The sequence below is a fragment of the Chlamydotis macqueenii genome, chromosome 5 (assembly GCF_036417535.1).
Source record: "Chlamydotis macqueenii isolate bChlMac1 chromosome 5, bChlMac1.mat, whole genome shotgun sequence".
Taxonomy (NCBI): Eukaryota; Metazoa; Chordata; class Aves; order Otidiformes; family Otididae; genus Chlamydotis; species Chlamydotis macqueenii.
In genome coordinates this window covers 53437090-53464335 of record NC_141560.1, presented here as the reverse complement: position 1 = coordinate 53464335, position 27246 = coordinate 53437090, and the positions used below count along the sequence as shown (strand labels likewise).

Here is a 27246-nt window from a genome sequence, read left to right as displayed (position 1 = left end):
CACGAGGCCTGGCCTCCCTGGGCTGAGAGAAGGGGGTTCACCGGGGGAAGGGTTGGAAGGAGGGGCCGGCGTCTTCCCGCCCAACGCCGGGGCCCGCGGAGGGGCCGGGCTGAGGGGCGGCGGCCATGCCACCGCCCCTCCGCAGGCCGGGGGCGGGCCCGAGGGCCGGGCCGCCTGATATAAACTCGGCGGCCGCCGCCGCTAATCCAGGAGCGAGTCCGCTGTCCTGAGGGGTTTATTCCTGCAGCAGCGGCGCCTTCCGCCTCTCCTCTTCCCACCCGCCCGCTCAGGGGCGGTGTGATGTGAGCGGAGCCCCGCGGCTTCCCCTCTTCGTCGCGGCTGCTGCTTCTTCTCCTTCCTCCCCCCACCCCTTCCGCTGCCTCCATGTTCCCCCTGGACTCCCCTTGGAATATCTCCTTCGCCGGCTGCGGCTTCCTGGGGGTCTACCACGTCGGAGTAGCCAGCTGCCTGCAGGAACATGCCCCCTTCCTCGTCGCCAACGCCAGGAAGGTCTACGGCGCCTCAGCCGGGGCGCTCACCGCCACCGCCCTCGTCAGCGGCGCCTGCCTGGGTAAGCGCGGGCCGGCAGCCGGGCGCTCCTTCCAGCCTGCTTTTCCTTATTATTATTATTATTATTTTCAATTACAAGAGCATCGAGGTGCGGGGGGGGGGGGGTGGGGGTGGTGGAAGTAGCCCTCCACTTTCCTCCTCGTCCTTCCTCAGTGCGTGCGGTGCTTTGTTTGTGAGGCCTTTACCTCAGCTTTTGCCCCCTGGTCCCTTGCAGGTGGCCGAGGGCTTCAAATTGAGGTTTGGTGGGGTTCTCAGAGGCACCTCAGCCCTGTAAGGTGGTGAAGCCCGCGTCCAAAATGGGCACCTGGGCGGCTGGGGTGCCGCTGCACCCCGTGGAGCAGCTGCCTGTGGAGGGGAAGGCCCCTTGATGGTACGACATCAGCACAAGGGTCCTGGTTTTGACCCCCTCCATAGTAATATGGGCTTGCGGGGGCTCGGTTCTTGGGTTTGGCTGGCTGGAACGTAGGTCTGGTGGGGCTGTGGGTGAGGAGAGGAGCCAGCCTCTCACCTGGGCACCCGCTCTTAGTGGCTGTGAACAGGAGGTGAAGCGGCTGGAGATGGAGACATCGCGCAGCACGGGGCGTGTACGGATTAGAGTTGAACAGCATCTCTGAGTAGCTTGTAAATCTCTTTGTTCTTTCTTAGCATCTTCTTCAGGAGTGTTACTGCTGGGGTGTAGGGCACTGGGGAATTTCCTTGCCCTCTGTAAGAGCTAGATCTCCAGTTTGGCTAGCTGTTCTCTCTGTTTTCAAGTTACAGAAGAAACCTTAAAAAGTTATCTCTGAGGCAGGCACACGGCGTAGTCTGTCCCTGCTTAGGGCACATCTGGTGAACAGCTGAAGAGAATGGTGTGTGCTGCCTCCTGGCTTTTTGTTTGCTTGGGGCTTTCAAAAGCTGCTGCCTGGGTAGTTCAGCTGTTTGTATATGGGGGAGGAAATCAACAAACGCTTGCTCTAGTCTGTACTTGGAAGCTTTTCTTTTATTTTGAGAATAACATATGCAGAAAAGTATCTTAAACATGAAATGGGGAATGTGGTATGAGAGAATCAGGTGTATCAGTCTCCTAGAGCCAAGTGAAACCAGAGCTGTTTACTGCTTGAACTCCTCTCACCTTGATCACAGGTGCCTTTCCACAGCACACACTGTTCTTTTGGGACAGGTAGAACTTTGAGATGTAGCCTTTGTGTAGCAAAAGTTAGCTTTTTCTGTGTAGTTAGGTTTTGAAGTTTCCCCCTCGTTAGCATTCTGTTTACAGAAATGCCCAGTGAAGTGTAACTGTTGCTTCTGGAGCTTGATGGGAAGCTCTTATCAGCTGTTCAAACCCCAGTCTGGGATCTCAAAGGTGTAGTCATGCTGTGGTGCAAGCTTTTCTCATGGGCAAGGGAATAGGCCTTCTCTCATCCCTTCTCCCGCAGGGATCCATTTGCTGATAGCTGCCAGAGATCTGTTTATTTTGCTTGCTGTTGCTTCTACTGAAGAGGTGGCTGCCCAGTTAGTTCCCTAACTGGGAGGACCTTGTGCCATTCAGATGTGGCACGAACCTGAGACAGGCTGGCAGTAGTGCCCAAATCCTTTGCCTTGCTCAGATGCTGTTACTGTTTTTGCTCTTCTTATGTCCAAAGCATCCATGATGTGCTAGGTGTTGCTGTCAGGGAGTTACCCAGCCTAGTAGGAAGCTTTCTGTGAATCAAAATTAGAGTAGATTGTCCAACTCCCTCTGAAGTACAAGGGGAGGACCTTGTACCTCAAGGTGTAAGGGTAAAGAGGACTGAGTTAGGGGCTGCCTTCTAGGCAGCGTTCACCTCCCTCCTGAAAGAAGGCAAACAGATGTGTTTAAAGCCAGCCAAGGCTTGGATCAGATTCTGTCTTAAGTTTGACTGCTCTGGGGTAATTTTCTTTTGACTCTGCCTGTGTGGCTGGTGTATATCTTGGGTAGAGAGCAGGGCTAAGGCAACAGAGCTGACTTCTGAAAGTAAAAGCAAAGGAGGTGCCTGGTTGCGGCATGATATCACTGCACTTTGTCCCTGTCATAAACCCTCCTGAGAGTGCAGATTCCAGGCTGAGGTCCAGGAGTTAGAAGCAGAAGGTACAGCTGCAGCCTGTACTAGGAGAGCAGATCATCCTGGTACAGGTGCTTGTAGGATCCTGAGTATCTGCGTTTGCCATGCAGCTGGTTTCTGCCTGAGAGTAGGTGTCATAGCCCATGGGCTTTGAAGCTTATGGCAGCTGCTACTCTGCACTGTCTTTTGCCCTGTCCATCAAAATGGAATGCTAAATAGCATGTCTTGTTGGATGGCAAGCAGAGGGGAATTTTGCAGGTTTGCTTACTTGGCTGTGTGTAGATAAGGCCAGTGTCTTCATGCACCCATACTTGGTTCTAAACTCAATGAGACTCTACTGTGCAAAGACACATACTTCCTGGGGAGGGTGGAAAAACCTCTTCCTTTGGGGTTTTTCTTTGATTTTGATCCTGTGAGACCCTGATCAGAGAGAACAGACATTTTCCTGGTCTTCAGAGTGTAAGATCCCACTTAGTAGTTTCTCTTTCAGCTTTTTCCTTCTGTTCTTTGCATCTGTTCAGCTTGCCTCTGAGCTGATTCTTCCTTCTCCCTGAATTAGAACCACACTGTCATCATTTGTATATGGCAATAAGGCTTCACTGTGGGCAACACTGAGCTGAAAGCCCTGACCAAATGATCTGCAGCCTTGAGAGTGCACTGTGGACTTCAAAGGTGCATTTAAGAATAAAACATAAATAAAACAACATTGGATGTGTGTGTTAGCTAGGCAGAGGACCTTATTTCTAAATAAGTGGCCAGGAGGTATTTATGGTCTGATATGACCTCGCCTAGCTCTAGTTAAGCACTTTACCATTAAGTTGTAGGGATCTTGGATTTATTCTGCACAGCTACAACAGTGGTATTGTCCTGCATTTGAAGTGCGCTCTCCAGTTTTGAGGTTCTTCTGTTCACTGGCATGAAAAAGCATTGCTGGTTTTCCCCTAGAGTAATCTGTGTGGCTATCAAGGTGCATCGGGCAAAGTCTTGCACGCTGACAAGTTACTTAATTGTGCATACTGCAGTGTTGTAGCATGAATCACTTCTTGTCCAGAGGGTTTTCTGGGAAGTGGCATTCTGTCATGCCTGTCTCTTCTCTTGGGTCTGTTAGAGTCCAGCACAGCAGGAAATGCACCTTTATATACCAAGCAAGTGAAAAGTCCTTTTGTGCTGACGTTGCAGTCTCCTCCTTACGTGTACCACAAATCCTGTGGGTTTTCATAAACTCTAAGCCTGGAGCTCTGAGGATGCTGCTTACCTGTCTGAATAAATCCTTAAGTCATTGGGTCTGGATGAGTAAAACTGGCTCACGTGATGTGATGAGACTGTCCTCCTCCAGTCACAACTAATGCTAAAATGCAGCCGGTGTCAGATTATTAGAACTTTAATACAGAGTAGGGGAGATATATGTGTGTGTGTATATATACTTTTTTTTTTTCCTTTTTTCTTTTTTAAGAGTCTTGAATCGTTTCACTGTGGTGAGCTGTATGGGATTTGGTGTGCCTGCTTGGGAAGCATAGCAGCCTGGTTGAATGATGCGATGTGAATCTGTAATCACTGAAAAGCTGGTTTTGAGCTGAAGCTAAGGCCCTGAACTGTGCTTGTGACTCATAGTTAACCAACAGCATCTCTATTGTCTGTGTGTATTGTCCTGTACACCTCTCATCTGAGGGTGGGTTGGAACTGCTGAATTGCTTCTTTTTTTGGGGGAGAAGAGGTGGATTCTGCTGGCTGTCAAGCCCCTGTCTGTGGGAGTTAGCTGTTCTAAAGCATGACTATGTCAGCAGAAAACGATAAAGCAAGCTGAGGGGATGCTTCTAGTACTATGAATAGAGAAAGGACGCCATGTATCTGTTAGATTAAGCAATGTTTTTTTGGGTGTACTTTAGAGAGCTTTTCCTGGGTTGTTTACAGGACTTTTTTTTTTTTTTTTTTCTAAAAGAAATATCTTAGCCGGGACTTTGTCCTAGGCTCAACCTGAGATGAAGTAAAGGTTATCTGATGTTCAGGTTTGCTTGTCAACTGTCACCACGTGACCACCAGAAAGTATGCTGCTGAACTGTAGAGACTTTTTCCAATGAGTAGCAGGAAGGGGAAAAAAAAACCCAACCCAACCCTCTTTTACCTTTTGAGATAATGAACGATAGCAGCATCCTAAATGATGTGCTCCTGAAATCTGATTATGTGCATGCAAAGGCTTAAGGACTGATCACAGAGGTTATTTTCTCTGTGTTTTTCTATGTGTGTGTGTGGAGTCTAACACCAAATCCCAGACTGAGAGAGGGAAATAAATCAGCTTGGGATCTCTATGGGATCCTCAGAGCAATGCCAGTTTATGCTGGCCAAGGCATGAATTGTGTAGCTTATCCTAGGGGAAGTATATGTGATGCTGGCTTGTGTGGCTGCGTGAAGAGATCTATAGATCTCCTCAGGTACATGAAAGAAAGCTTCGTAGTGTGCAGAGCCTCTCAAAACTCGAGTCCCTCTCTGCACAGGAGATTGTCTTTTGTACCTCCTGCAAATGCCCTACTTGGGGAAAAATTTGTCAAGCTGGGCATCCCCCAGCCCAGTCAATGGAGGGAGGGGCACCCTTCTGTACACGCATAGGGATGTGGTTCTAATGTACGAGGAATCTTCTCGTGCTCCCTAGAAGTGGTAAAGCTGCTTTCTCTGGTGGAAAATAGAGGCAGTGGGACTATGTTCTGTGCTCACATACTGACAAATGTTCACTGGCTCGGTGGAGAAGCTGCTGTGCCTGGATCAGTGCCGTCAGCAGTCACAGGGCTGCGGGCTTGGATGTCTGGGTGAGTAAGTTGGCAGCCAAGCAGACAGAGAGCCCTGCAGCACCTTTTGCTGGGAGGGAAGGAACTTGTTCCTGTTGTTCCTGCTGTCTGCCTGGCTTTAATAAGGAAGTTTCCATGAGGAAAGGTGTTCTTGTTGGGTAGGTGCAAGGGAAGCCAAGCAGCTGCTTTTAGTGAAAAACAGTCATCGCAAATTATGTGTTTATTCTTTTATCACCCACACAGAGAGTAGATGTGGAGAGCGGCTCGATGCCCAGTCTTGTTCCCTGTCAGCAGCAGCAGCTGTGCAGTGTCAGTGGCAGCAGCACAAGTGGTCTTTGCGTGGTCACTCTTCAGACCCATAATTTCAGTACCTTTCTTGAACTTATAGCATATCCAGCCTGTTCCACTTCTTTCTACCTCTTATCTCCCAAAGGACAGACTTTTCAAGGTACCTGCAAGACCTCTCTATAAAATATGAGAAGCTGTCAAGTATTCTTTTGGGTCCTGTATCCAGTTATGATTACATTTGGAAATTGACTTTAATCCTGATAAATCAAAAACATTCCTCAGATTCCTCACTCTGTCTTTCGGTTCCCAACTCCTGCTGCCGTCGTGGCTTACAGCAGCTCTGCCTGCGTGCCCAGTCGCGGATGGTGTTTGTTTCCTGTCTGTCAGAGGGGCTGTGCTGCCTTCCAGCCTGGTGGGCTTGGGAGTGACTGTACTCTGATGCTAACCCCCTGCTCACTCTGGGGTTCTCTACGTTTGCCTCTGTGCCCTCCATGAAGCAGGGATGAAATGTTTACTGGCTCGGGTGGAGAGAATTTTCAACTCTGCTGCGCTTGCTGCTTGTGATGGGCCTGGTCCTGGTCCTGAGGTTGGGCTGATCTATGATACAGCGTGTCTGGGAGAGCTGCCCGCAGTCTTCCTGGAGAATGATACTCTCTCCAGATGAAAGGCTCAGAACAACCCAAACTCTGTGCAATCCCAGCAGTGGCCGATCCAGGTACATGGTCTGTACTTTGTTCCTGGTGCTTGGGATACGTCAAGTGTGGAAGCTGATAGTTTTACTAGAACTTTGTGCTGTCTTTTGGTGATTGCCCAGACCTGAAACTGTGGTGCTTTCTGGTACAGGTAAGCGCCAAATCTATGTTGGTGGCTTCTGTCTGACAAGTCCTCTGGATTCAGCAAGCTTCATGAAGCTGTTTCCCAGGCTTTTGGCTATGCTGTGCCTGGAGTGTTTCTTCTGAGAATAAACCTTCCTCTTCCTCTTAATACACAGCAGTCTCTTCAGATGGATACTGGTTTTGGAAGCCTTTTGGACTAGGATTTAAAGGATTGAGTACTGGTTTTGCATTGGAGGCTCTGGTGGTGTCTCTGTGCTGCCACTCCTGTGGATTATCTAGTTTAGCATCTGGAAGTAGAGGAGGTGGCATCTGAGGGTGTAAATGAATTGGGAAGCCCTTTACCTATGTTAATTTCAAGAGCTGCTCTTGCCGGATTCATTGAACACTGCTGGTTCAGGGCTGGGCCTGGTGAGAAAGTTCTTCTAGTGTATCAGGAAGCAGGGTGTGGATTCAGGCTGCCATAGTTATGCCATGCATGGAGAAAGTTGGAGCCGTGTTTCAGAGTAGGCTGTCAGCACAGAGGGAGTCATATCAATTTGTCTAGGCCAGTGTTCTTATCTAGTGGGACCAGCAAAAAAATTTTATGGGAATAAACTAACTATTTAAGTACTAGCCATACTTCTGCACACAGAAGAGTTAATTCCGTGTGTGTAAGCTTCAGGTTGATGTAGCAACATCCATCTTGCTACTCTCCTTGCTTCTCTGCTGCTCAGCCATGCAGGAAGGGTTGAGCAAAGGCCCTTCCCTTGCAAGGGTCTGTACAACCCTCTGGGAGTAGCTCCTGTCCTGCTCATGTGGTTGTTTTAAGGACCAGAGTCATCTTGATGCTGTGGTTGGGAGACCACTGCTGACGTCTGAGGAAGAAAGGTAACATCAGTCTCTGGATATTCTTGTCATGGCTCCCAAGGAATGCCTCGTGGTCTGCTTGAAGGTGCTTCACAAATAAACTGTTTCATCAGAATGAGATTCCTTCTAGAACAAAATACCCGTGTCTCTCTTCTGAGGACTACTTTGGAATGAAGCTTTTCATTCTCACTTCCTTGCTGAAGCCTGGTCTGCTCATGCCGTGGCTAGTGGGGTAGAGTTCAGGGGCGTAAGATGACACACAACGTGCCTGTGTGAGATGGAAGGGCAAAGCGGGCGCACAAGGCAGCGTGCTTGCAGGTGCACGGGGAGGTGCTTGGCATGGATTGGAGCAGTTGGCTCGCGGTGAAAGCACGAGGGAGCTGGGCACGATGCAGGCTGAGGGCCAGCAGAGGACTTCAGGGCTATTCCTTTCATTCTGTGCCAGGGCTCTGGCAGCCACACAAGTGTACAGTGGGAAAGGATGGGGAGAGAGGAGACAGGCTGCTCTCTTCTGTGTGACAGAGCCCGCCATGTCTCTCTGAGCACAAAACAATCACCACCTGCAAGTGAATGCACGAGAGCATTCAGCAGGGGTGAGACTGAAAGCCACCAAAAGCTGTGTGTGGGCCCTGCTTTGGTGTTGATGAGCCAGCTGAGGGTAATGGCTGGTGTGCAATAAAGCTGAAGCGATGCTGCAGTGGCAGCTATTTCTTCACATTCTGGAAACAGAAATGGTCACTGCTTACTCCACTTCTTGTCTTCATGGATCTGTGGTGCAGGTGCCTGACAAAGGTATCTGCTGTCCTGTGGCACTGATCTTTCCTTTTTCCTTTCTTATCTCTAGTGATACCTCCACTGTGAAGTGGAAACTGTGCGCCTTTTCTCTAGGTGTGTGGTGCTGTCCTGCAAACAGTGAGCATGAAGTGTGTGTGTAACACTGTGTGCGTGGGTGAGACTTGATCCTTCTGCACCAGTTCCTGTTCAGAATAACAGCCACTGGAGGCTTTGTGTTAGTGGTTTTCACTTGGATTAATAAAGCAAGAGTTGGCTGTGGTTCCACTTCTGCCTCTGTGCAGGGCAGAGGAGAAAGGCAATTTTGCATTATTGCAACATGCTTTTTGTCTGTTTCTCCCCTCCATGAGCTTTCTCCTGCAGAGTACTTGCTTTTAAGATAATTACCCCAAACCCAGCATTGCTCTGGCTCAGAGTGAGCAGCAGGGATCTGTGCTGCACCTCTTACATTGTGAATCCCCTTTTCTCATCACCCCATGCAATTTCAGTTGCACTATAGCACTTACAGGGATCGATGGATGGATGAGGACAGGACATGGCTTTCAGTACAGCTTGTCTGGGATCCTGAGCAACTTTCCTTTTCATGGGCTGTTGTACCATTTAATTTCTCTCTAACGCAACGAACAGAAATGCAGCATTAAGCCTGGTATTAGGGAATTACAGTGGAGAAAGATTAGGCTAGAGGGGATTGCAGTTGTGGTTGTGACAGAGAATGGTCCTGGCTGTCTGCCTGAACTGAGCTGCCTCTTGGTCATCTTATTGATTGTTCTGCAGCAGAAGCTGTGCTGTTTTCTGATTTGTGTTGCAGAAATAAATGCTCACATTCTGGCCACAGAAACAACGCGGGCCTCAGCTTGCAGAACGTCAGCCGCGTGGTGAGGCTTGGTGTGCCAACACGATGTGAAGTCTGGTGCAGAGGTTTAGCTTAGAGACGTAACCAAGCCTGGCAGCTCTTGTGCCTGTTCTCCCAAAGCCTTGTTGCTTCTGAACAAAAGCAGAGCAGCCTGCCTTAAGGTGAGATGAGGTATGAATTGTGTGTCTGTGCTTTGGCTTGCTTTGGTCCAGTGGGTAGACAGGCAGGCAACAATCACCGTGGGCTGCCTGATGAGCTGCTCTGTCCAAGTTTTTTTTCCCCTCTTACACATATTAAAAGCAGATCTCTTTGTGCTCCCCACATCCAGGACGTGACAAATTCTGGTTCATCTATTAACTGGTGTCCAGAGCACACAGAATAACCTTTTTTTTTTTTTTTTTTTTTTTTTCCCCTCCCCCCTCAAAGGGGAAAAATGGCTTCTTTTGGTTTGGCTTTATTTAAAGAGATAAAGTGACCAACAGCTTTTGCATTTCTCCCAAATTTTACTTGAAATAGAGAAGCAAACATCTTGGGGACAAACATGTTAATAAGAGGGAGGCTTCTGGCTCTGAAGCAGTTGCAGGTGATCTGGATTTACTTAGCCCTCCTGCTGCAGGCTGTGTCTTGGCACTGTTTGTGTCTAGACTTTGCAATGCAGAGCGCTGAGAGTCTGAGCCAGAAAGTGTTGTGGGCTGAGTCCTTCCTTCAGCATCTGCCTCTGGCTGCCAGAGCTGGCCGTACTTGAAAAGCTCTCTCTTCCTGTTGGTGTTTCCACCTGCCCCACCTGTGAGGTCAGAATAGGCATTGCTTACCGTGGTCGGATGGGGATCCCTAGGAGTTACTCTGATAGGGTGTGTGTCAGTGCCCCTCACTCCTGGGCAAAGGAGGAGAAAGACCATTATTTACAGCCAGTGGCCAGGCTTTCCAAGGAATTTCCTTTGCAAAATCATTTGCTTGTTGAGCTCTGGGATTAAATCCTAGCACAGAGCCTCTGATGGAAAGGGTTCCCTGCCCCAGGGAACAGCTGGTCAAGCAGTAGGGCTGTCTGCAGACTGAGTGGATGTGTGTTGTGGGGAAGTTACATTTGCTACCTATGTTTCACCAAAAAAAAAAAAGCCTCCTTCCTGTATCTCTTATCTGGAGCCAAGTCAACTGAGCTGTTTCTTATCTGATGGCAAAGTAGTCGGAGAGAAGGTTTAAGTGAAAACCTTAAAATAAATACAAATAAAATAAATATACCTCAGAACAACAACAATTAGGGAAGTACCAGAAAAACAGCTTGTTCTGGTACATGGTGTTTCTCAATACTACAGTCTCACAGGAAGATGTGCATGGATGTGAAAAGAATTCTTGCCTTTAAAGTCTCAGCTGCTAACTGCCATCCCCAGCCTCAAATGTTTACAAATGAGTGTTTTTTCTTTGTGTGAAATACTGGGAGTTATACAACTCCTGGCAAGTGAGGGATAGATGTCCTTTTCACATCCAGTGTCTCTAGGCATCTGTCCAGAATTTTGCACTGAAATTAAAGAACTGTGACCAGCTGTGGGGTACACCTGTAACCTGAAAGTGTCTTTATAAGAGCAGATTGTAAGACATTGCTCACACTTTATTTTCTGCTGGCATGTATTTGTCTTTGGGCCCCACTTTGACATCCATCTGGCCTCGCTGATAGAGCATTGGAGAACACCTTGGGTCAGGTTCCCGTTCAGAAGAAGCTGGCCTTTGTTCAGCTTAGCTTGGCTGAAGGTTCGTCTGGTTCTTACTCTCTTGGGACAATGAGTGGAAACCAGGTTGCTTCAGTGTGAGTGTGAGGAGAGGAACAGAAGCTCAGTTAAGCAGTGGGATCTTTCACAAACTGAGGTTGCTGCCCACAAGAATTGGAGTTGTCCTTGGGTCACTGTCACATTGCTATGCACTGCTCCTTGGGGTGATCAAACAGGCACTTTCTGGTGGTCTGAACTACCTGTGAGGAAACATCCAATACAGTTCGCTGTTAATTATTTCCAAGATGTCAGCTTGCAAACTTGTTTTGGTGCCTCTTGTTTACAGCTTTATGGTTTTGGGCTGGTGACAGGACTGTGTTATAATTAGGACTGTATGAACTCCTGCAAGAGACCAAGCAGGAAAAGCATGTGCGTTGCTTACTCTCTGTGCTCAGAGAAGAGTCAGGTGCAGGAGCTGTGCACGCTGAGCTGGAGCAGCTTGGGGATTTGTGCCCCCAAAGAGCACAGGACAAGTGTTCTGAAACCCGTGCTCCTCATTAGAGACTTGCTTTTAGCTCTTCTATGGATGAGGTACAGGCACAGCTGAAGCAGCAAGGGACAGGCAACCAAGCTAAATTGACCTTGAGGGAGATCATGCTAGTAAATTCCTTCTGATTCATCCTGTTCCTAAACTGAGATCTGGACTGGGATCTACCAGTGAGAAACAGGAGAACTCCAGCGATGCTCAGCAGCCATCTGAGTTGAAAGCAGTGTGAAGATTTAGCTGGGGACTCTTGCAGGGAGCATCTGTGCTGAGTATCACAAAAACATCACTCAAACAGCTAAGCAGAACTTAAGCAGCTCCAGAATGAGGTCCCTGGTTACAGTACACGGGAGCTGGGTCCTGTCCTGAAAATCATGCAGTCAAATAGCTTGATCTTGCCATCCCAGATTAAGAAGTTGTTGGGCTCTCAAGGTGCTGGAGGAATGTCAAAAGCACATGAACTTCGTGCTGCTAGCTGGCTTCCTCTCAAAGCTTTTGGTGTTGGTGTGTCTGGCCAGTCTGGAGCCTCAGCTGGGTTATGGGACTGAGGAGAGAGGATCAGTGCCTCCTGTGTTGCTGATGTGTGTGGGAAGGAGTCCATTTGAATTCTTGTTGGTGTTGAATGAGAAGCAGGTTTAGCGAGGACCTGCGCAGTTCCCTGCCCGTAGTCCAGGTGTGGTAAGGCATCCACAATCTAGAGTGTGACCTCCCTGCCCGTGCCTCCCACTAGCAGGGGCAGGAGAAGCTGTCACTACATCCATCATCCTCTGTTCTCCATCCCTGTTGGAGAGCCTTTTCCTTTAAGGTTGCATCTTGTTTACTGCTGCACTAGCCAGGGAGCAGGAATGTCCCTGGCACAGAGGTTGATCTTTGTGCTGATGTGGAGCTCTTCCAGAGGGAGCTGTGGTGTCATGGGTGAGCTGCAGTCACAGGAGCTGCTGGGTGGAATATCCAGAATGCTCCTGTCCCTCTTCAGCCTGCTCTGCTCCTATTTTTGTGTCTTAGGCTTCTTTTTTTCCAGTTGAAGTACTTTATGGGTCAACTGTCCTTTTGCTGGTTGGCAAATGGATACCAATATGGTTTTAACATCGACAGGTGAGCATCACAGTACCCTTGGTGCAAAAGCCCTGCCGCTGAAGATGTGGGTCTGAAGAGGCCTTTCTTCCCCACTCATCACCCCTCCTGCCATGAGGTGTTCAACCTTTGCGATGGTCCTCATCCTTATACATTGCACAGGCTCGAAGTAGCCTTTCTTTTTCATCTTGGAGCTCTTAGCTGTGGTTAAAGGTCTTCCCAGCAGCCTGGCTAACACCAGTTTTAGGTGATTGATCTTGTCCTTTTCCAGAGGCAAAGTAGCAGCAAGCTGGTGTGGCTGGAGGTGTTTGTATACAGTTATAAATAGCATGTGCTGCTTGAATGCTTTTCGGCTTAGAGAGAGGGTGGTTTAGGAGACACAAGGCAGTAGAGATGTAGATACTGGGCTATTTTGGAGTTGAGTGTGACTAGTAGGGGTCAAAGCCAGCTCTTTAAGGGAACGACCTTGCTGTGTCAGTAAGTTAATGTGAAGTTGACTTGACTTGCTTAAAAATGAAAAGCGAACTAGCAACTGCCTTGGGGTCTCTTCCCATGGGCAACAGTAACTTGCCACTTGCAGCTGCTGCAGAAAGATCGCAGGAGGTGGCCTCCCTTGTGTGGCGAGGAACACGTTGGGGTGTTTAGGACACAATGGTCTGACGCTCCTTTGTGTCATCGCAAGTGAAATTCAGTTAAGGACAATGACCCTGCATTACTTGGGCTCATAGATAACAACACCCACTCGGGCAGTGGCAGGGGCAGAGAAGAAGAGGAGTATAGCTTTTCTAAGGGAAATGGATTATTCCACATATTAATAAAATTTTTAGAAGAATATTGTCTTAGTAAATCTATATAGGGAGAAGTGTTGAATGAATTGGTTGGTGGGGAAAGAATTAAAGGTTTTCATAGCAAGCAATACCAAGTATTAAGGATTGTCTCTGCCCCTCAATAAGAGAAGAGTAACTTAACTTAGCTTTTTCACGTGACCCTGTGTCCTGAATCGCCAGCTTCATCAAAAACCATGTGAAACTTTTCTGTGGACTGTAATTGGCACTGGACTAGTCCTGGTGATAACTGACAGCTTATGGCTGACTCCTGCAGGACTCCACCTCTCATTCTGCTGCTCCCTCTGGCAGGCTTCGAGTGGAATTTGAGCTGGTTTTCCTAGAACAGCACTTCTGGTAGCAACAGGATTAAAACACTCTTGCCTCTTCTCTCTTCTCAAATGTATTTCCAGGAGGGATTGTCACCTGTCATGAATCTAGCTATGTAAACTTGCCTCCTTTGGCCGAACCCTCAGCTAGCCTTGTTTCCAGGAAAGCTGGTGGTGCTGCGGATCACCCTGTGCCCATCTCTTCCCAGAGAGCCGTTCTGCACTCAGCTTTGGTGCAAGTGAGCCAGCAAGTCCAACAGAATCACGGCTGCCCTTAAACTGAAATGCCTCAGAAGCTCCTGTGTGTGTGTATGTATGCACACATGTATTAAAAAAAAAACCCACAAAAAAAAAACCCAACCGAAAAACAAACCAACAAACACCCAGAAAGTATTCAAATAACAAATAATAGCAATAATTCTTATTTTATTCTCTGTTCTCTTCTGTCCCCCAACCCCACTTGGCTGTGAAATGGTGATAGAGGCAGCAGCAACTGAAGTTTCCCCTCAAATGCTGAGACAGTGTGTTTCCTGGTGTAGTTGGGACTTTGCTATTTTATTTTTCTTAAGCAGCTTCCAGCACATGTTTTAGCTCAAACAGTCATAAGCTCAACTTAATTGCAGTTACTTTCAGTATTCCTGTCAAATCTTTCTGCACACTGAGGTGCCAAGTCTTGAAAGCACTGTTCCCAAAGCACTATCTCTTGGGTGACACCCCCCTCTGACTCCCACTCCAGTGCCCTCAGCATGGCCTTTGCACACAGGGTGTCTCCCCCCAGCTGTGCCCTCATCACCGACCCTTCCACTGGGTTTTTCAGCTAAGCCAGCAACTCCCTGCAGTGCACCAAGTGGAGTTTCCTGGGGTTGCGTGACCATGGTACTGTGCTGGGATTCATTGGGTTTTTGGCTCTATTGCCATTTCTTTGTGTGTCTTTCCTCCCCTTGTCAGACGTGAAGGCATCTTAGGGACTGTTACAAGTACTAATGTCATGGTGCTGCTGATAAAATGTAAATTCTGTGAGGCTGGCTTCCTTCGCGTTGGGAAGGATGTTTGAACCATGTGTCTGCTATCTGGAACAGGCTGGGCTCAGTGGCTTACTGCTAATTGAGTAAGTAAGATCAGAATTAGGCTGCTAAACATTGCTCTAGGACAGAGCAAAAGACTGGGATTATAGTGCTAAAAATTGCTTCTGAGGGGGCAACTTGGATTTTCTGTTAAGTTGCTACCTCACAGTGCCTAAAATCCTGACCCCAGAGTTTCTGGTCATGTTCAAGGGTCCATCTCTGTGTGTGCTTAAGCTACTGGTGTTAATGGGTTTCCTAAACACAGAATTGCATTCCCAGGCTCTGTTGGTGGAAAACATGTTGCTGGCACACGTGTATTGCAAAAGAGTGGGATGTGTCAACATAACATTGAAGGTGGTGTTGCTCTTATCTCCATTGTATTTATTAACCTGGGTCTACCTTGGGTTCTGCTGCGTCCTTTCTGCAATTGCAGGACTGGGTGGGAGTGCAAAACAGAGGGATTTCCAATTGGCTTGAACTGATAGCCTTTCATCTTGCTTGCTCCAGGAACTGAACTTCAGTTTGATTGGAGAGAAGTCTTTAATTTGTGAAAGCACATCTCTATCTCTCTTCTCCTGGCTTCTCTTAATTTTTCCCCTCACTTTCTTCTCATGTGTACATTCCCGATTCCCCTGGGAGTGCATGGTACTTAGAGGAACTGTTGTCTTGTATCTCACTGTGGCTAGGAGATGCATGTGGAAGCAGCAGTCAGTGTGTCCAAAGGGCAGCATGCTGGGTGGTGAGGGTTTGGCTTGGATTGATGTTTTTATTTTGTTTTCTCCCATTCCTCCTTTCCCACTGGAGAGCTCTGTTTTTGCCAGATGGGGCTCCCTGTGACTGTGAGGTTATGGCCTTAGCAGACGCCTACCCTTTTGTGCAGATGGCACGTCTCCTCTCCTCCAAACCCAGCTGGGTCACTGTGTGAAAGGCTAAAGCAGCATGCCTTCATGAGTCCTGCTTGCCATCAGGGCCTAACTTAGTGCTAGGGAATCGGATACAGAAGGGATGGGAAACCAAAAACTCTGCAGGTGGCACTAAGTCACTGACCCCCTAATGGAGCATAGTGTCTGTCTTACTCTCCTGAGATCTTGCTGACGTTCACAGCAGAACGTAATTCATTTCCAGCGTTTCCATTAGCTGGAAAGCACTGCCATTCCCTTTTACTGGCATTTTTGCTTACAGGCAGATGACTTTTTTTTTCCTTCGTGTCAGAAGAAAGAAGATACTTACCAGAGAAGTTTTAGTGGAAGATTTTTTTTTTTTTTGAAGTGAATTTAGCCATAAGCTCAAAGCTGTTAAAGCATCTCCCTTGTTTTCTTTGTTAGTCTGTGTTTTCACCAGCCCTGCATTGGCCAGTGAAACAGGATCTAAGAAAAAGTTTGAGGTCTTAGCCAGATGTATGTGATCTTCCTTGACTTCATAAAACATATGTAAGATGAAGGTAGCTCTTTGTGATGGGGGAGTGTGAGGGCTAATACAGCAAACTTCCATGACTTCCTTAACACTACCCATAATAGCCTCTTGTCTTTAGTTATGTATCAGCCAGTGGGGAGAAACCTCTGAGTAAAGCTGTGAATGAGGCCTCTCTGTGCCTTATCTTGTAAAGGAGAAGACTGGTTTTGCTAGGATTTCATGGTGCATTTTTCTTTCTCTTTTGTTGCAGGTGAGGCTGGCGCCAGCATTATTCGAGTGTCAAAAGAAGCCCGGAAGAGGTTCTTGGGCCCACTCCACCCATCTTTCAACTTGGTGAAGATCATTCGGATCTGCCTGTCCAAGACCGTGCCAGAGAATGGGCATGAAGTTGCAGCAGGACGTTTGGGTATTTCCCTGACGCGGGTCTCTGATGGAGAAAATGTGATACTGTCAGACTTCAATTCCAAGGAGGAGCTGATCCAGGTGACTGGAAACTTACTGCAGAGGGCTAGGCAGGAACTGCATGCAGTTTTGTTTCACATTGGTCTCAAAATGTACTTAGTGCTGGAGTATAGTTGTCAGCACGTGCTGGTGTGCTGTTCTGAGAAAAGTAATAGTTTCAGTAAGCTTTGATCTGCTTCTTACATTCTGGATCTCTTTCTCCTTCAGGCCTGTGTCTGCAGCACCTTTATCCCTGTCTACTGTGGGCTGATACCTCCAACCTTGCGTGGAGTGGTAAGTTAGACTCTAAGATACTCCTTCATTAAATCATGTACTAATCAATCAGAAGGTGGAAATGCTGGTACTCCATTTTGGCAGTTGTGCTGCCTGTCTGCTGGCAGCAATTAGCCTGAAGAGGTATGAGAAATCCCCAAATAAACAACTTCCAACAGTGGATGTGCCTTCTTTCAACTGCTGCCTGCAATTGGCTATAAATGTCCCGGAGACTAGAGGATTTAACATGGCAGTAAGATACAGCAATCTGGGTAGGTGCTGGCTGACTTAGCAGATGGTTCTCCTGGCTGCTTGGTACAATGGCCTCCATCACTGAGGATCCAGTCTTCTGTATGTGGAGAGAACTTGGGTCCAGGATAGAAATAATGAGTCTCTGAGGTACTGCCTCTCCCATGTACCTGACACTTTCTGCAGGGTTTTAACTAGGGGTGCTGATACCGGACCTCTCTTCCATGGAGTTCTTCCTGTCATTCCTCTTAGAATAATTTCTGCTGCCTGCTAGAGCTTTCTTTAACATCCTGTCCAAGGCTGTCCAGAGCAATTTCTCCCTTCTGTGTTTGCATGTTAGAAATGAAAACATTGGAAAGCTGTGGAGAGCTGGAGTATCTCTGAATATTGCAGTCATGCCTCAGTTTAGCTTGGACTGCCCTTGTGCTACATAAGTTAATGCAGTTAAAAGGCAGTTTGTTTGCAAAGTAAATAGTCAAAAGAGAGAAGGAGAACTGTATTAATGTATGTATGCCCTGGTTTCCCGTATGTGACCTGATCAAGATGTCTCAGTCTGTCAGAGCACAGCATCAAATCTGCTCTTGCTGCTACTTGTGTCCTAAAGTGAGGTCACTTTTTGCTCCTGCATAATATATAACTTGGCTAGTTTTGTCTTGTGCAAGCATGTTGGGCAGGGAAATGACCTAGAAGAAACGTCCAGTGTCCAGCGCTTCACAGAAGTGACAGAATCAGTAATGGTTTGGCACTTGCTCAGCAATGGCAGTCAGGGGTTTTGTCCTGCAGCTGGTGGGAGCATAGCAGTGGCTCTTGCCTGACACCTCTTTGGGGCTAGTTGAGGTCAGTGTGGATCAGGCAAAATCTCAACATTCCAAAACTGCATACCACATAAGGGTTTCTGGAATGTGCAGCTGCCCTGGCACACTGAGAGATGACTTCTCATGTCAAGATTCCTCATGGGGAAAGGTGGAGAGGGAATATATGAGATGAGGAAATTTAATTCCTACCTCTTCCCTAGAAAATCATGGCTCTTTGTCTCTGAAGGGTGGGCTGGTGAGGGGAGAGGTTAATTCTCAAATACCAAGAAATGGAAGGGTCAATAACTGACCTGTCAACACACACTCTGGCTGTGAACTCTAGCACGTGGGTGAGATGAACCCCTGACAAGGGTCAAAAAGCTAATTGTCAGTTCATGTAAGTGAGGGGCCCAGTGTACGGGAGGACGTGATAAGGGAATAGAACTGGGCATCCCAGAAATTACCCCAGTCCATGAACCATTCCCAAAAGCTGCTGCTGCTCGTGAGAGCAGCTGGGGGCTCCAGCCTGTGGCTCTGTGCTGTTAGGGGCTTTGCAGGAGGCTGGAGAGTGGTTAGCCTTGGGTTGCTGGAGGTTCAGGCAAATCCAAAGAAGTGGCAGCTGATCTCGAGTAAGGAATGGTAATTGGCATTGCCGATTGGGGAATGGTGGACCAGAGAGTGGGGTCTGCACGTGTATTCCTAGATTTCCATGCAGTGAGCAGGCTCTGCCTGCTAGCCTTATCATATTTAAGCCTTCTTTTTAATGGCATCCGTGCACTCATGCTGCCACCCTCAGGGAAACGTATGTTTCTGCATCCTTACCGCAAAACTAGTGTTGTCTCAGTTAAGTAGCCAAAACACTTTGCCTCCATCTTTTTTATGTAAAGTGGGTGCTGCTTGCTTTGCTCTGTCCTCTTCCCACTCAGCCTGTCATGATCTCATCCTTGCAGAAGGAGCCAGCCAGATCTCTGCAGCTCTAGCTGCGCCTAGTCTGGCTTTCAGTGGAGCAGCTTTGGGCAGATGATGACAATGGCAGTTTGCTATGGTTGCTTTTGGCTTAGGGAGAATTCATGCTTGCTTTAAAAAGGGGCAAAGCTTCAATTGATTTTTGGCACCTCCTTTCTAGAAGGCATCCTGTAAGCAACCTGAGTGTTCCTGTTTCCAACAGGGTGTTCTTTTCCTGGAGTTTAATCTATTCCATCCTTCCACTTTCTTCACTGCCCAAACCCAGGTGGTGCAGAAGTCTCTGTCTGTCTTGACACTGCGTTTGGTGAACAAGGCCCGACATGAGGATAAAATGCCCTGTGCTATGAGTTAGTGCTGCTGTAGTCCACAACTGTAATTGCAAGCCATCTCCTGTGAACCTGTAGGCTGTATGCAGAGGTAGCCCTGAGGTTTAGTTTGCCCCCAAGAAACCTGCTGTGCAGTCCACCCTGACCCTGTTGCCTTGGTGGGAGCTGGATTCCTATAGCTGAATTTGATTGCTTTTAGCCTGAGAGCCTATGAACTGTTTCCCACGCTCAGAGGAGCTGCTTGAAGAGATCTCTGCCTGTCTGCTATCCAGACCAAGAGAGAACAAAGTGCAAATCATCTTCTAGGCAAAGCAGCTGGCATTTTTGTAGGCATTGTGTAGCAAAGACCGATGTTGGTGGTCGGTCTTCCTGTGAGACGAGGCAAAGTATGATGTAGAATGGAGCACCTTCTCTTGCGATCAGAATTTCCGTGCTCTCCCTGGGTTGAGCCTCTACTAGCTCAGCTCCTCACCCAGCAGAAAGCTGAAAGATGTTTCAGCTGCTGCTTATGAGGCTGTGTAGCACCTGTAGGATGACTTGCTTTTCAGTCCATCCAAAGGGAAGGGTTCCAGGCAGCAAATGGCAGGATCAACCCTGATATAAAATCAGCAGGACTCTTCTGTAACAAAGGTTCACCAAGAGTTTGACTTGTTGCTTTGCAAAGATCTCAAACTTCCTGCTTTTTCGGCTTGACCAACACCCCTTCCTTTTATCTTCTGCATGTTGCTTGCTCTGCCAAAGGCCTGTGATAGAGATTGTCTTGCTCAGCTCCTTGTATGAATGCTTTGAGTACATGCTGCTGGGGTTGCCCTTCCTGCAAGGGTAACGCAAATGTGTTTATGGTACATAGGTACAGAACATCCTCTGATAAGAAGGTGCCTGTTAGGAACAAAACCCAAGTCCCTTGTACTCTGTTATCACACCACAGCAAGTAGATTCCAAATGTGTATGCATGTGTTGGGATTGCTGTTTGATAAGCCTGCTAGCAACAAATTGGCTGTTTTTTCACTTAGTTAACAAATCTTCTGCAAGTGGGGACTGGTGTCTGAGCTTACTCTTTTTAAACACAAGTGAAAAATGGCACAATGTCACAGTGTGACAGCTTAGATCAGTGCTAATTTGCACTGCAGGTGGCTGTTGGTGTGTCATTATTTAATTGGACAGCAGTCAAACCCCATAGGAGATGCAAGTCAACAGTCACACAAGTGAATATGCCTTTCTCAGTGAACACTTGTGACTCACACGCTCAACAATAGGAAGAAAGGCATCTAGCAAAAGGAGATTATAGTCAACACAGGTGTGCTATCACTGGTTTTGACTCCTCCAGTGCTGGTGAATGTACTCCATTTTCTTCCCAAGTTGTCGGCACAAATATGAGCAAGAACATAGAGTAAAAAAAAAAAAAAAAAAAAACAAACAAAAAAAACCCCAAAAACCCAACAACAACAACAAAAAAACGCTCTATCAGTTACAAGAATGAAGAGTGCTTAATTTGTCTTGATTTCAGAGATATGTTGATGGAGGGATTTCTGACAACTTGCCACGATATGAGCTGAAGAACACAATCACGGTGTCTCCATTCTCAGGAGAGAGCGATATCTGTCCACGGGACAGTTCCACAAACATGCATGAGCTGAGAGTCACCAATACAAGCATCCAGTTCAACCTTCGCAACCTCTACCGCCTCTCAAAGGCTCTGTTTCCTCCGGAGCCACAGGTGAGTTTCCTGGCAGCACCAGAATGTGACGACAGTAGATAGGCACTGGCCACACTGTGCACTTCAGCAGAAAAAGATTCCAGACTCTGTTAGTTTTGTATCTCTTGTTTGTCTGTTTTTTAACCTTGACATTATCAAGCCAGTGACTTGGCAAACCTTGACCATCTGCACAAGGTTGTATAGGTGACTTGGTTTTCTTTTGCTGCTTGGAGATCTGGAATTTAAGTGGTAGCAGTTGCTTGGAAAGTATTCCCATATTACTCTGTCTAGGGTAGTGTTTGCCAGGAAGTCAGGCTCACCTGTAAACAAGGACGGATGGGCCATCAGAACCAATATGCTTTTGAGTGTTTTAAGGTCAGGATGGAGCTGCCAGCCTGAAGTCAATGACTGTCTCATAGAAAGTGCCAGCAGAGCAGGTGGCACTGCAAACAGCTTTGCATGCTGCTCAGCAAATGCAGCCTCAGATGCCCTGGCATTTGGGCATAATAAGCATGCATTTGTGTCCTGGAATACTTGGGCAGGATTTTCCTGCCCATTCTCTAGTCTTAGCTGGCTTTATCTGCAAACGCAGTGGTCCTTCCTGGCATCTGCTGAGGAGTATTCTGGGCTGCTTGTCAGAGTGACTTGCAGAAGGCCGCCCACAGCAGCTCTAGATGGCGCAGTGAGGTGGCCGCAATTGATCTCTTCCAATCTGAATCATCCTGTGATTCCCATATCAAATGTATTCATGTTATACCTCCCATCCCTGCACAAAGCCTGAAGAGAGCTGGCAAGGATGAGACTTGTCCTTGGGGTAGCTCAGGAGTCAGGAGAATTCCCCTGAAGCCAGCATTGAGGTGGGTGTTGGCTCTGCTCAGCCAGACAATCTCCAAATAACTTGTTCTTGCCATCCTCTCCCCACAGGTGCTGCGGGATATGTGCAAGCAGGGCTACCGGGATGCACTGCACTTTTTGAAGAAGAATGGTAAGGCCTTGAGTGTTTCTAGGGTGCATTGACTTGCCTCTTCTGTGCCAGGCTTGGTGGCTTGGCTTTGTGGATTGTCAGTGGTGCATATGAAAGGTGAAAGGGCAGGATTGAGCTGTGCATCAGATATTGAAATGTGGAATTTCCATTAATAAGTCTATTCTAGCACTTTAGGACACAGGGCTGGAGTGGACACCTTTGCAGTGCAATGCAGAAGGACTCTAACCACTCTGATACCAGAGCAGTGTTTCTGGCACAATGGAGTATTGAAGCTGCTTAGTATGTGCTCAGTGCTACACCAACACAGTTGTTGGGCACCAGTGGTGCTTGGACCTTCTGCAGATTCCCTGCTCCTTTTTATGTGCAGCTAGAGTATGTCTACTGTGGCAGAGCAGTGCAGGTTGCAAGCATGCCTTGGCAACCCCCAGCACCTGGCAGTGTGACGCTACTGTTTCTCTCTCTTCTACCTGCGAGTGCTGGACTTTCTTGCCTCCAACTGTTGTAGCAGGTTGAGTGTGTGTTTGATGCCACCTAGTCTCAATTTACAGCAGATCAAGCACATTTGTTTTCTCTGTGGTGCATACCTTACTGGGATCAGAGCAGTCATGCAGCTGTGTTTGTGGATTAAGCTGCAGGAGGAAAATCTTGCAAGATTGGTGACTGGCAGATTACAGCAACAAAACCCTGCCAAACAGCACCCTCCAGTACTTAAAGTGGAAAAGTTAGACTTTCTGGTAGGGAAAGAGAGGATGATCTTAAAGCAGCAAGGTTTCTAACTAATTGTGGTAAGCATTACAATAGATGTAAGCTAGAGACTGGGTATGATGTCTGTCTGTCTGAGGAGGGGTTAGGGTGAATGTGGGCTAACACTCTGAAGGCAAGGCAGGGCAGCTATTTTATACCATCCTTACGGTATGGCTTCTCTTCTCAGGTCTCCTTCATCGTCCAAGTCCTGCCCGTTCTCTCCTTGCCATAGAAGCCCCTCCAGGAGAGAAGAAAGAGGAAGAAACAGAAGCTGAGGACCAAGCAGAGGACAATACTGCTCTTGCTGTTGTTGAAGAGCACATCTTCGAACACTTGCCTCCCAGACTGAACCAAGGTATGATCCAAAGGGAGAGAGCCCAGGAAATCTTCCTGTGCTGCCTGGTCCGCTTGAGAGGACTGGGATGTGGGTGTTGCTTGTGGCTGGGTTTGGCCATACCCAGGGATTGAACTGGCAGCTGTTGATGGTTAGATGGAGTTGCGGCCTCTTAAATAAAGTTGTGGCTTGCCCTATGGAGGCTGAATTGGGAGAGGGTGGCTCATTTGACAGTGTTCTGCATGGCACGGAGAGGAGGAGATCTTGTTGCTCCCTCCTTTGGGATGCTGATAAAGCTAAAAGCTGCAGTTTTCAGCTGTGCTCAAAGAATTACTACCCTGAGCAAGACTTCCTTAAGAAGTGGAAGGTGGAGAAGGGAGACCTCAGGCTGGGTGACTTCTCAAGTATATTCAGCCATATTCTCTTGTCTTCAGCTCTTCTGGAGGCTTGTGCTGAAAGAAGAAGTTTATTGACTGGTATTACCAACATGCTGCCTATACGTGTGGCCACGGCAATGATGGTCCCCTATATGCTGCCTCTGGAGTCTGCGATTTCCTTCACTGTCAGGTAGGCCTTCAGCTGGTTCCCTCAGTAGTTTTCTTCCCACTGCAGCAAAGTGTTTGATGTAGCTGGTGAAGCATGAATGGATAGAGAATCCTCTCTAACTATGCAGAGCCAGAGAGTTCTTGTCACTTACCAGACGTGGAAAAATAAACCAAACTTTTCTTACCTTCATATGTCATTCAGCTACAGCCAATACTTCCAGCTTGAAGGAAGATGGTTGTGTGCTGTAACTTGCTCTAGAAAATGGTGAGAAATTTTAGAACCGGGAAAGGGACTTCTGAACTGGGAGTGCAGGGATGAAAGCAGGAACCACACAAAAGGTGGTTCCCCTCTGGAGTCAGGGGTAGAGTAGTCCCAGCCAATTCCAGTTCTACACTTCCGTGGCTGGGAAGACAGATCTGTCAGACTTGATTTTAGTATGAAGTACCCTACAAAAAGTTTCTGGAAAGAGATAGTTTGTGATAGAAAGGCTCAGGGGAAAAACACTTTCCAAATCTGAAAACGAATGAAAAATATGGAAAATGCAGACAGAAAATGTAAAGAATAAGTTCCTGGGTCATTGTCATCCTTCACAGCTTCTCCCCCTTAATTCTATGAAGGGTAGTGTTAAATGGCTTTTAAATGCATTTGTCACTAAAAATAATGAGTAACCATTGATAGGAGGCAAAACTGGCGTTCTTTCCATCCTGTCCTTTGTGTGGCCCAACTAATGGTTGGCTCCTGTCTCTTCCCAGGTTGCTGGAATGGCTCCCAGATATCCCTGAAGATATTAGATGGATGAGGGAGCAGATGACTGAAATCTGCAGCTATCTTGTGAAGAAAGCCAAGAAGAAACTGGGCAGCCATCTTTCAGCCAGGTAAGGGTTGCTTTCCTCCACAGCACTGTTCTGGAGGAGCCTTCCATTTTCCCTTTCACCTTTGACTTCTACAGACTCTACTCCATTGGAGCAGAGCAAGTAAGGTACAAATTGATCAGAAGGATTTACTGCCTAACCTAAAATGCAAATCTGGTCCATGGTCTCCCGTATTCCTTAACTGTCGGATAGACTCAGCACATGGTCTCCTTCCTTCTTCCCATTACAGGGCAGATCCTGTAATTAAGCTGTTACTATAGCAATAGGGCAGAAGATGTAGGTTTAATTAAAACAATATGCTAGCTTATCCCATGCTCCCTGTAGAAGACAAAGGTGCTTGTCTGTGTGGCTTTTGCTGGCACAGCGTCCCCTAAAAGTTCTGTCTAATAGTTACCTGTGTTTTAAATGACCTTCTTTGCCTTGAGATCTAGGCCTGGTTTAGGGTGAGGAGGCACTAGGGCGGCCAGGAAACACCAGAGGGTTTGCAAATGAGATTGAGTGCCTTAGTCTGCATGTGTGCCTGTGCTTCTGAAGTGAGCTCCCTGCAGCAGGCTATGGCTTGAGGCTGAGGCAAGACTATTGCTTGGATGAGCATAGGAAACTATATTACAGGAGTAGGCAGAGGGTCCTAGCTGTGATTTGGATCCTAGTACAGGGGGGTGATTCTTAACCACAAGAGGTCGTGGTCTGAATAATCAAGAGATGTGAAGGGGAAAACGGTCACAGGCACAGACTTCTGACTCAGATCCTGCGGTCAGTGGTAGAACAAAATAGCTCTATGGTTCTGGAGCTCTGGGCTGGTGATTTGCTCAAGTCTTCCCGTATACTGATTCTTTGTGTGTGTTTGCCTTTCAGACTTTACTATCACCTCGAGCTTGGAGGGCCCCAGAGCTTGCAAATTTCTTCTGCATCAGCTTGTGGTGAAGCACTGCCTATGTGGATGAGAAGCAACCGCTCCCTGTCTGATGTCATGATGAAGTGGGAGGAGTACCAGCGCCAGCTCATGCTGGGCTTACTCTGCATCAACGTGGACATGCAGGCCTCCCTCTTCCCTCGGGAAGGGTTCCAGATAAAGCTTCCATCTCTAGACTGTGCAAAAGAGTGCCTGCCACTCTTCTGAGCCTGCTGCCGTGAGGGGATGAGGGTGGGTGGGAAGGGGAGCGGACAGTAGGGTGGAACCAGTCTCATCCCTCAGCGGCAGGCTGCCCTGTGCTCCTCAATATGCTGCAAAGGGGATTTCCCCGGGATGGAGACTGGTGGAATTCACTGTAGCCATTTGTTGCTTGCTGGGCCAGGCAAGGGAGCTCTGTGTTTGAAGAGACACGTGGGCTGATACTTTGCTCTAGACTTATGTTGAGGCCTGGCCATTGCCTGTGGCCAGGCTGATACTGACCCAGCTGGGCTCTCCCAAATAATGCACTTTGAATTGCTGTTGGCTTTTTACCGCCAAATAATCAGGACATAGATGATGCTCTCAAGTTCATAGAGGTTTTAGCTTCCCTTGTTTTTCGGAGCATGAGTCTTGGTTTTTTTTTTTTGTTGTTTTTTTTTTTTTTTTTTCTTAAATCATCTGATGTCCCTTAGCTCTTTGTGCTACTGAAAGATGAAGTAGCCTCTTGCCAAACTGATTTTTCTCACAGTTTCCAAATCTCCTCTTAACTTTCTTCTTTGCTGAAGCCACGTCCTTTCTTCTGTCCCTTGACTGCATCCCCACTGGAAGCCACAGCTGGCCCTGCTGCAGACTGCACTGGGACTGCAGAAATGTAGGGAAGTTTTGTATTTACCCAGATTCATGTTATGGTCTCTCTTTTGATTTTTTTTTTTTTTTTTTTTTTTTTTTGTCCTTATGGAACTGTTGCGTCTTGAACTCTGAGGGTTAAGTCAGTCATTGAGGTTATCTTAAAGAATTCAGATTTTTTTCCAGGGAAACATGTTGAATTTGAGGCCTGTTGCGCTGGAAAAGCTCAGACTGACTATCTTGGGATCAGCTTAGCAGCTGAAGCAATGTGAAGAAGTGCTTGTAGGAAGGTGAGATTGTGCAGGGTATGTTATTTTTGAGTGGCTTGTGGTGGAGTGTCACAGCAAGTACTGAGGAAGGGGCTGCCTCTGACAGGGGTCAGGCTTTGCTCCTTAAGGGACTGTACAACTGAAGAAAATTCCAGGTGAGTGATTCAGAAGGGATCTCCTGTCAAACTGGGGCTTGGCTCTACCTTTTGTTCCAAGAGTTTGGACATTGAAGCTCTGGAGTGAGAAGGATGTAGGCTTGCAGCTATACCAGCCTCAGAGCTTGCCTGTCTGTCATTGTGGCTGACAGGTGCAGCCCTGTGGCTGGCAATAGCGGAAGCATGAGAAGTGGAAGTGACATCAGCAGCGTTCATGCACATGCAGCCTGCTTGGAACTGGCTACTTTTGTCTCGTCCCTTAAAAGACCACAGCTAGTGGGTCTGTAGCAGGGCAGGACTCTGCCTTTCAGAGTACTTCCTTCTCAGAGGTGGTCTGGTTGTGACTTGCTGTGCAGAAATATGAACTCTGCTCGTTACAGGGTGAGACATGGCTTCCTGTGGGGATTGCATGTACTTAAGCTTAAGTCCTCGCACTATGTCACAAAACCAGCTCCTGGTATCTTTTTCTGCAGCGTGTCTAGCTGCATGAGGCATCTTCTACCTCTCCTAGCACAAACAGTATGCAACTGGCCAAAGCAAACATACGCTGTCTTTGCTGGGGAGCAGGACAGGGTATGTGAAGCTGATTACATAGCCTATACGTAGATAGTGATTTATAATAGACTCTTTTGCACCTTTTGATATAGAAAGGGAAAATAACCCCAGAAGTTCTACTAATAGCTGGAGAAGGCAGTGAATCTGCCTGATCGTATCTGCAGGAGCAGCGTGGGTGAGGTGGTGGGTGCTGTTTCCTACCAGCACAATTGTGCCCTGGGCGTGGGTCTGAGTGTTTGTGGTGGAGACTGTGATAAGCATCAGGACTTTCCTGCAGTGACCATTGGAAGCTGGGAGGCAATAGACTGGGCAGCTGTGGTGTGCTAA

General features: G+C 47.6%; 1 protein-coding gene across 1 annotated transcript; it reads left to right on the top strand.

Moving 5' to 3' along the window:
• The first annotated feature begins 223 nt into the window (after positions 1 to 223).
• Positions 224 to 26143, top strand: PNPLA2 (patatin like domain 2, triacylglycerol lipase). Its single transcript, XM_086748436.1, has 9 exons — positions 224 to 571; positions 16227 to 16459; positions 16646 to 16711; positions 20533 to 20742; positions 21646 to 21706; positions 22638 to 22805; positions 23219 to 23351; positions 24083 to 24205; positions 25058 to 26143. The coding sequence occupies exons 1-9, from the start codon at positions 385 to 387 to the stop codon at positions 25320 to 25322; spliced, it is 1446 nt and encodes a 481-aa protein (XP_086604562.1). The 5' UTR covers positions 224 to 384; the 3' UTR covers positions 25323 to 26143.
• Positions 26144 to 27246: the final 1103 nt, after the last annotated feature.

Bases quoted from the DNA above. Each gene is read 5' to 3' on its own strand.
- PNPLA2 (XM_086748436.1), top strand. From the start codon at position 385: ATGTTCCCCCTGGACTCCCCTTGGAATATCTCCTTCGCCGGCTGCGGC. The intron at 20,743-21,645 runs GTGAGTTTCCTG...CTCTCCCCACAG, and splicing joins TGTTTCCTCCGGAGCCACAG to GTGCTGCGGGATATGTGCAA. The intron at 21,707-22,637 runs GTAAGGCCTTGA...TTCTCTTCTCAG, and splicing joins GCACTTTTTGAAGAAGAATG to GTCTCCTTCATCGTCCAAGT.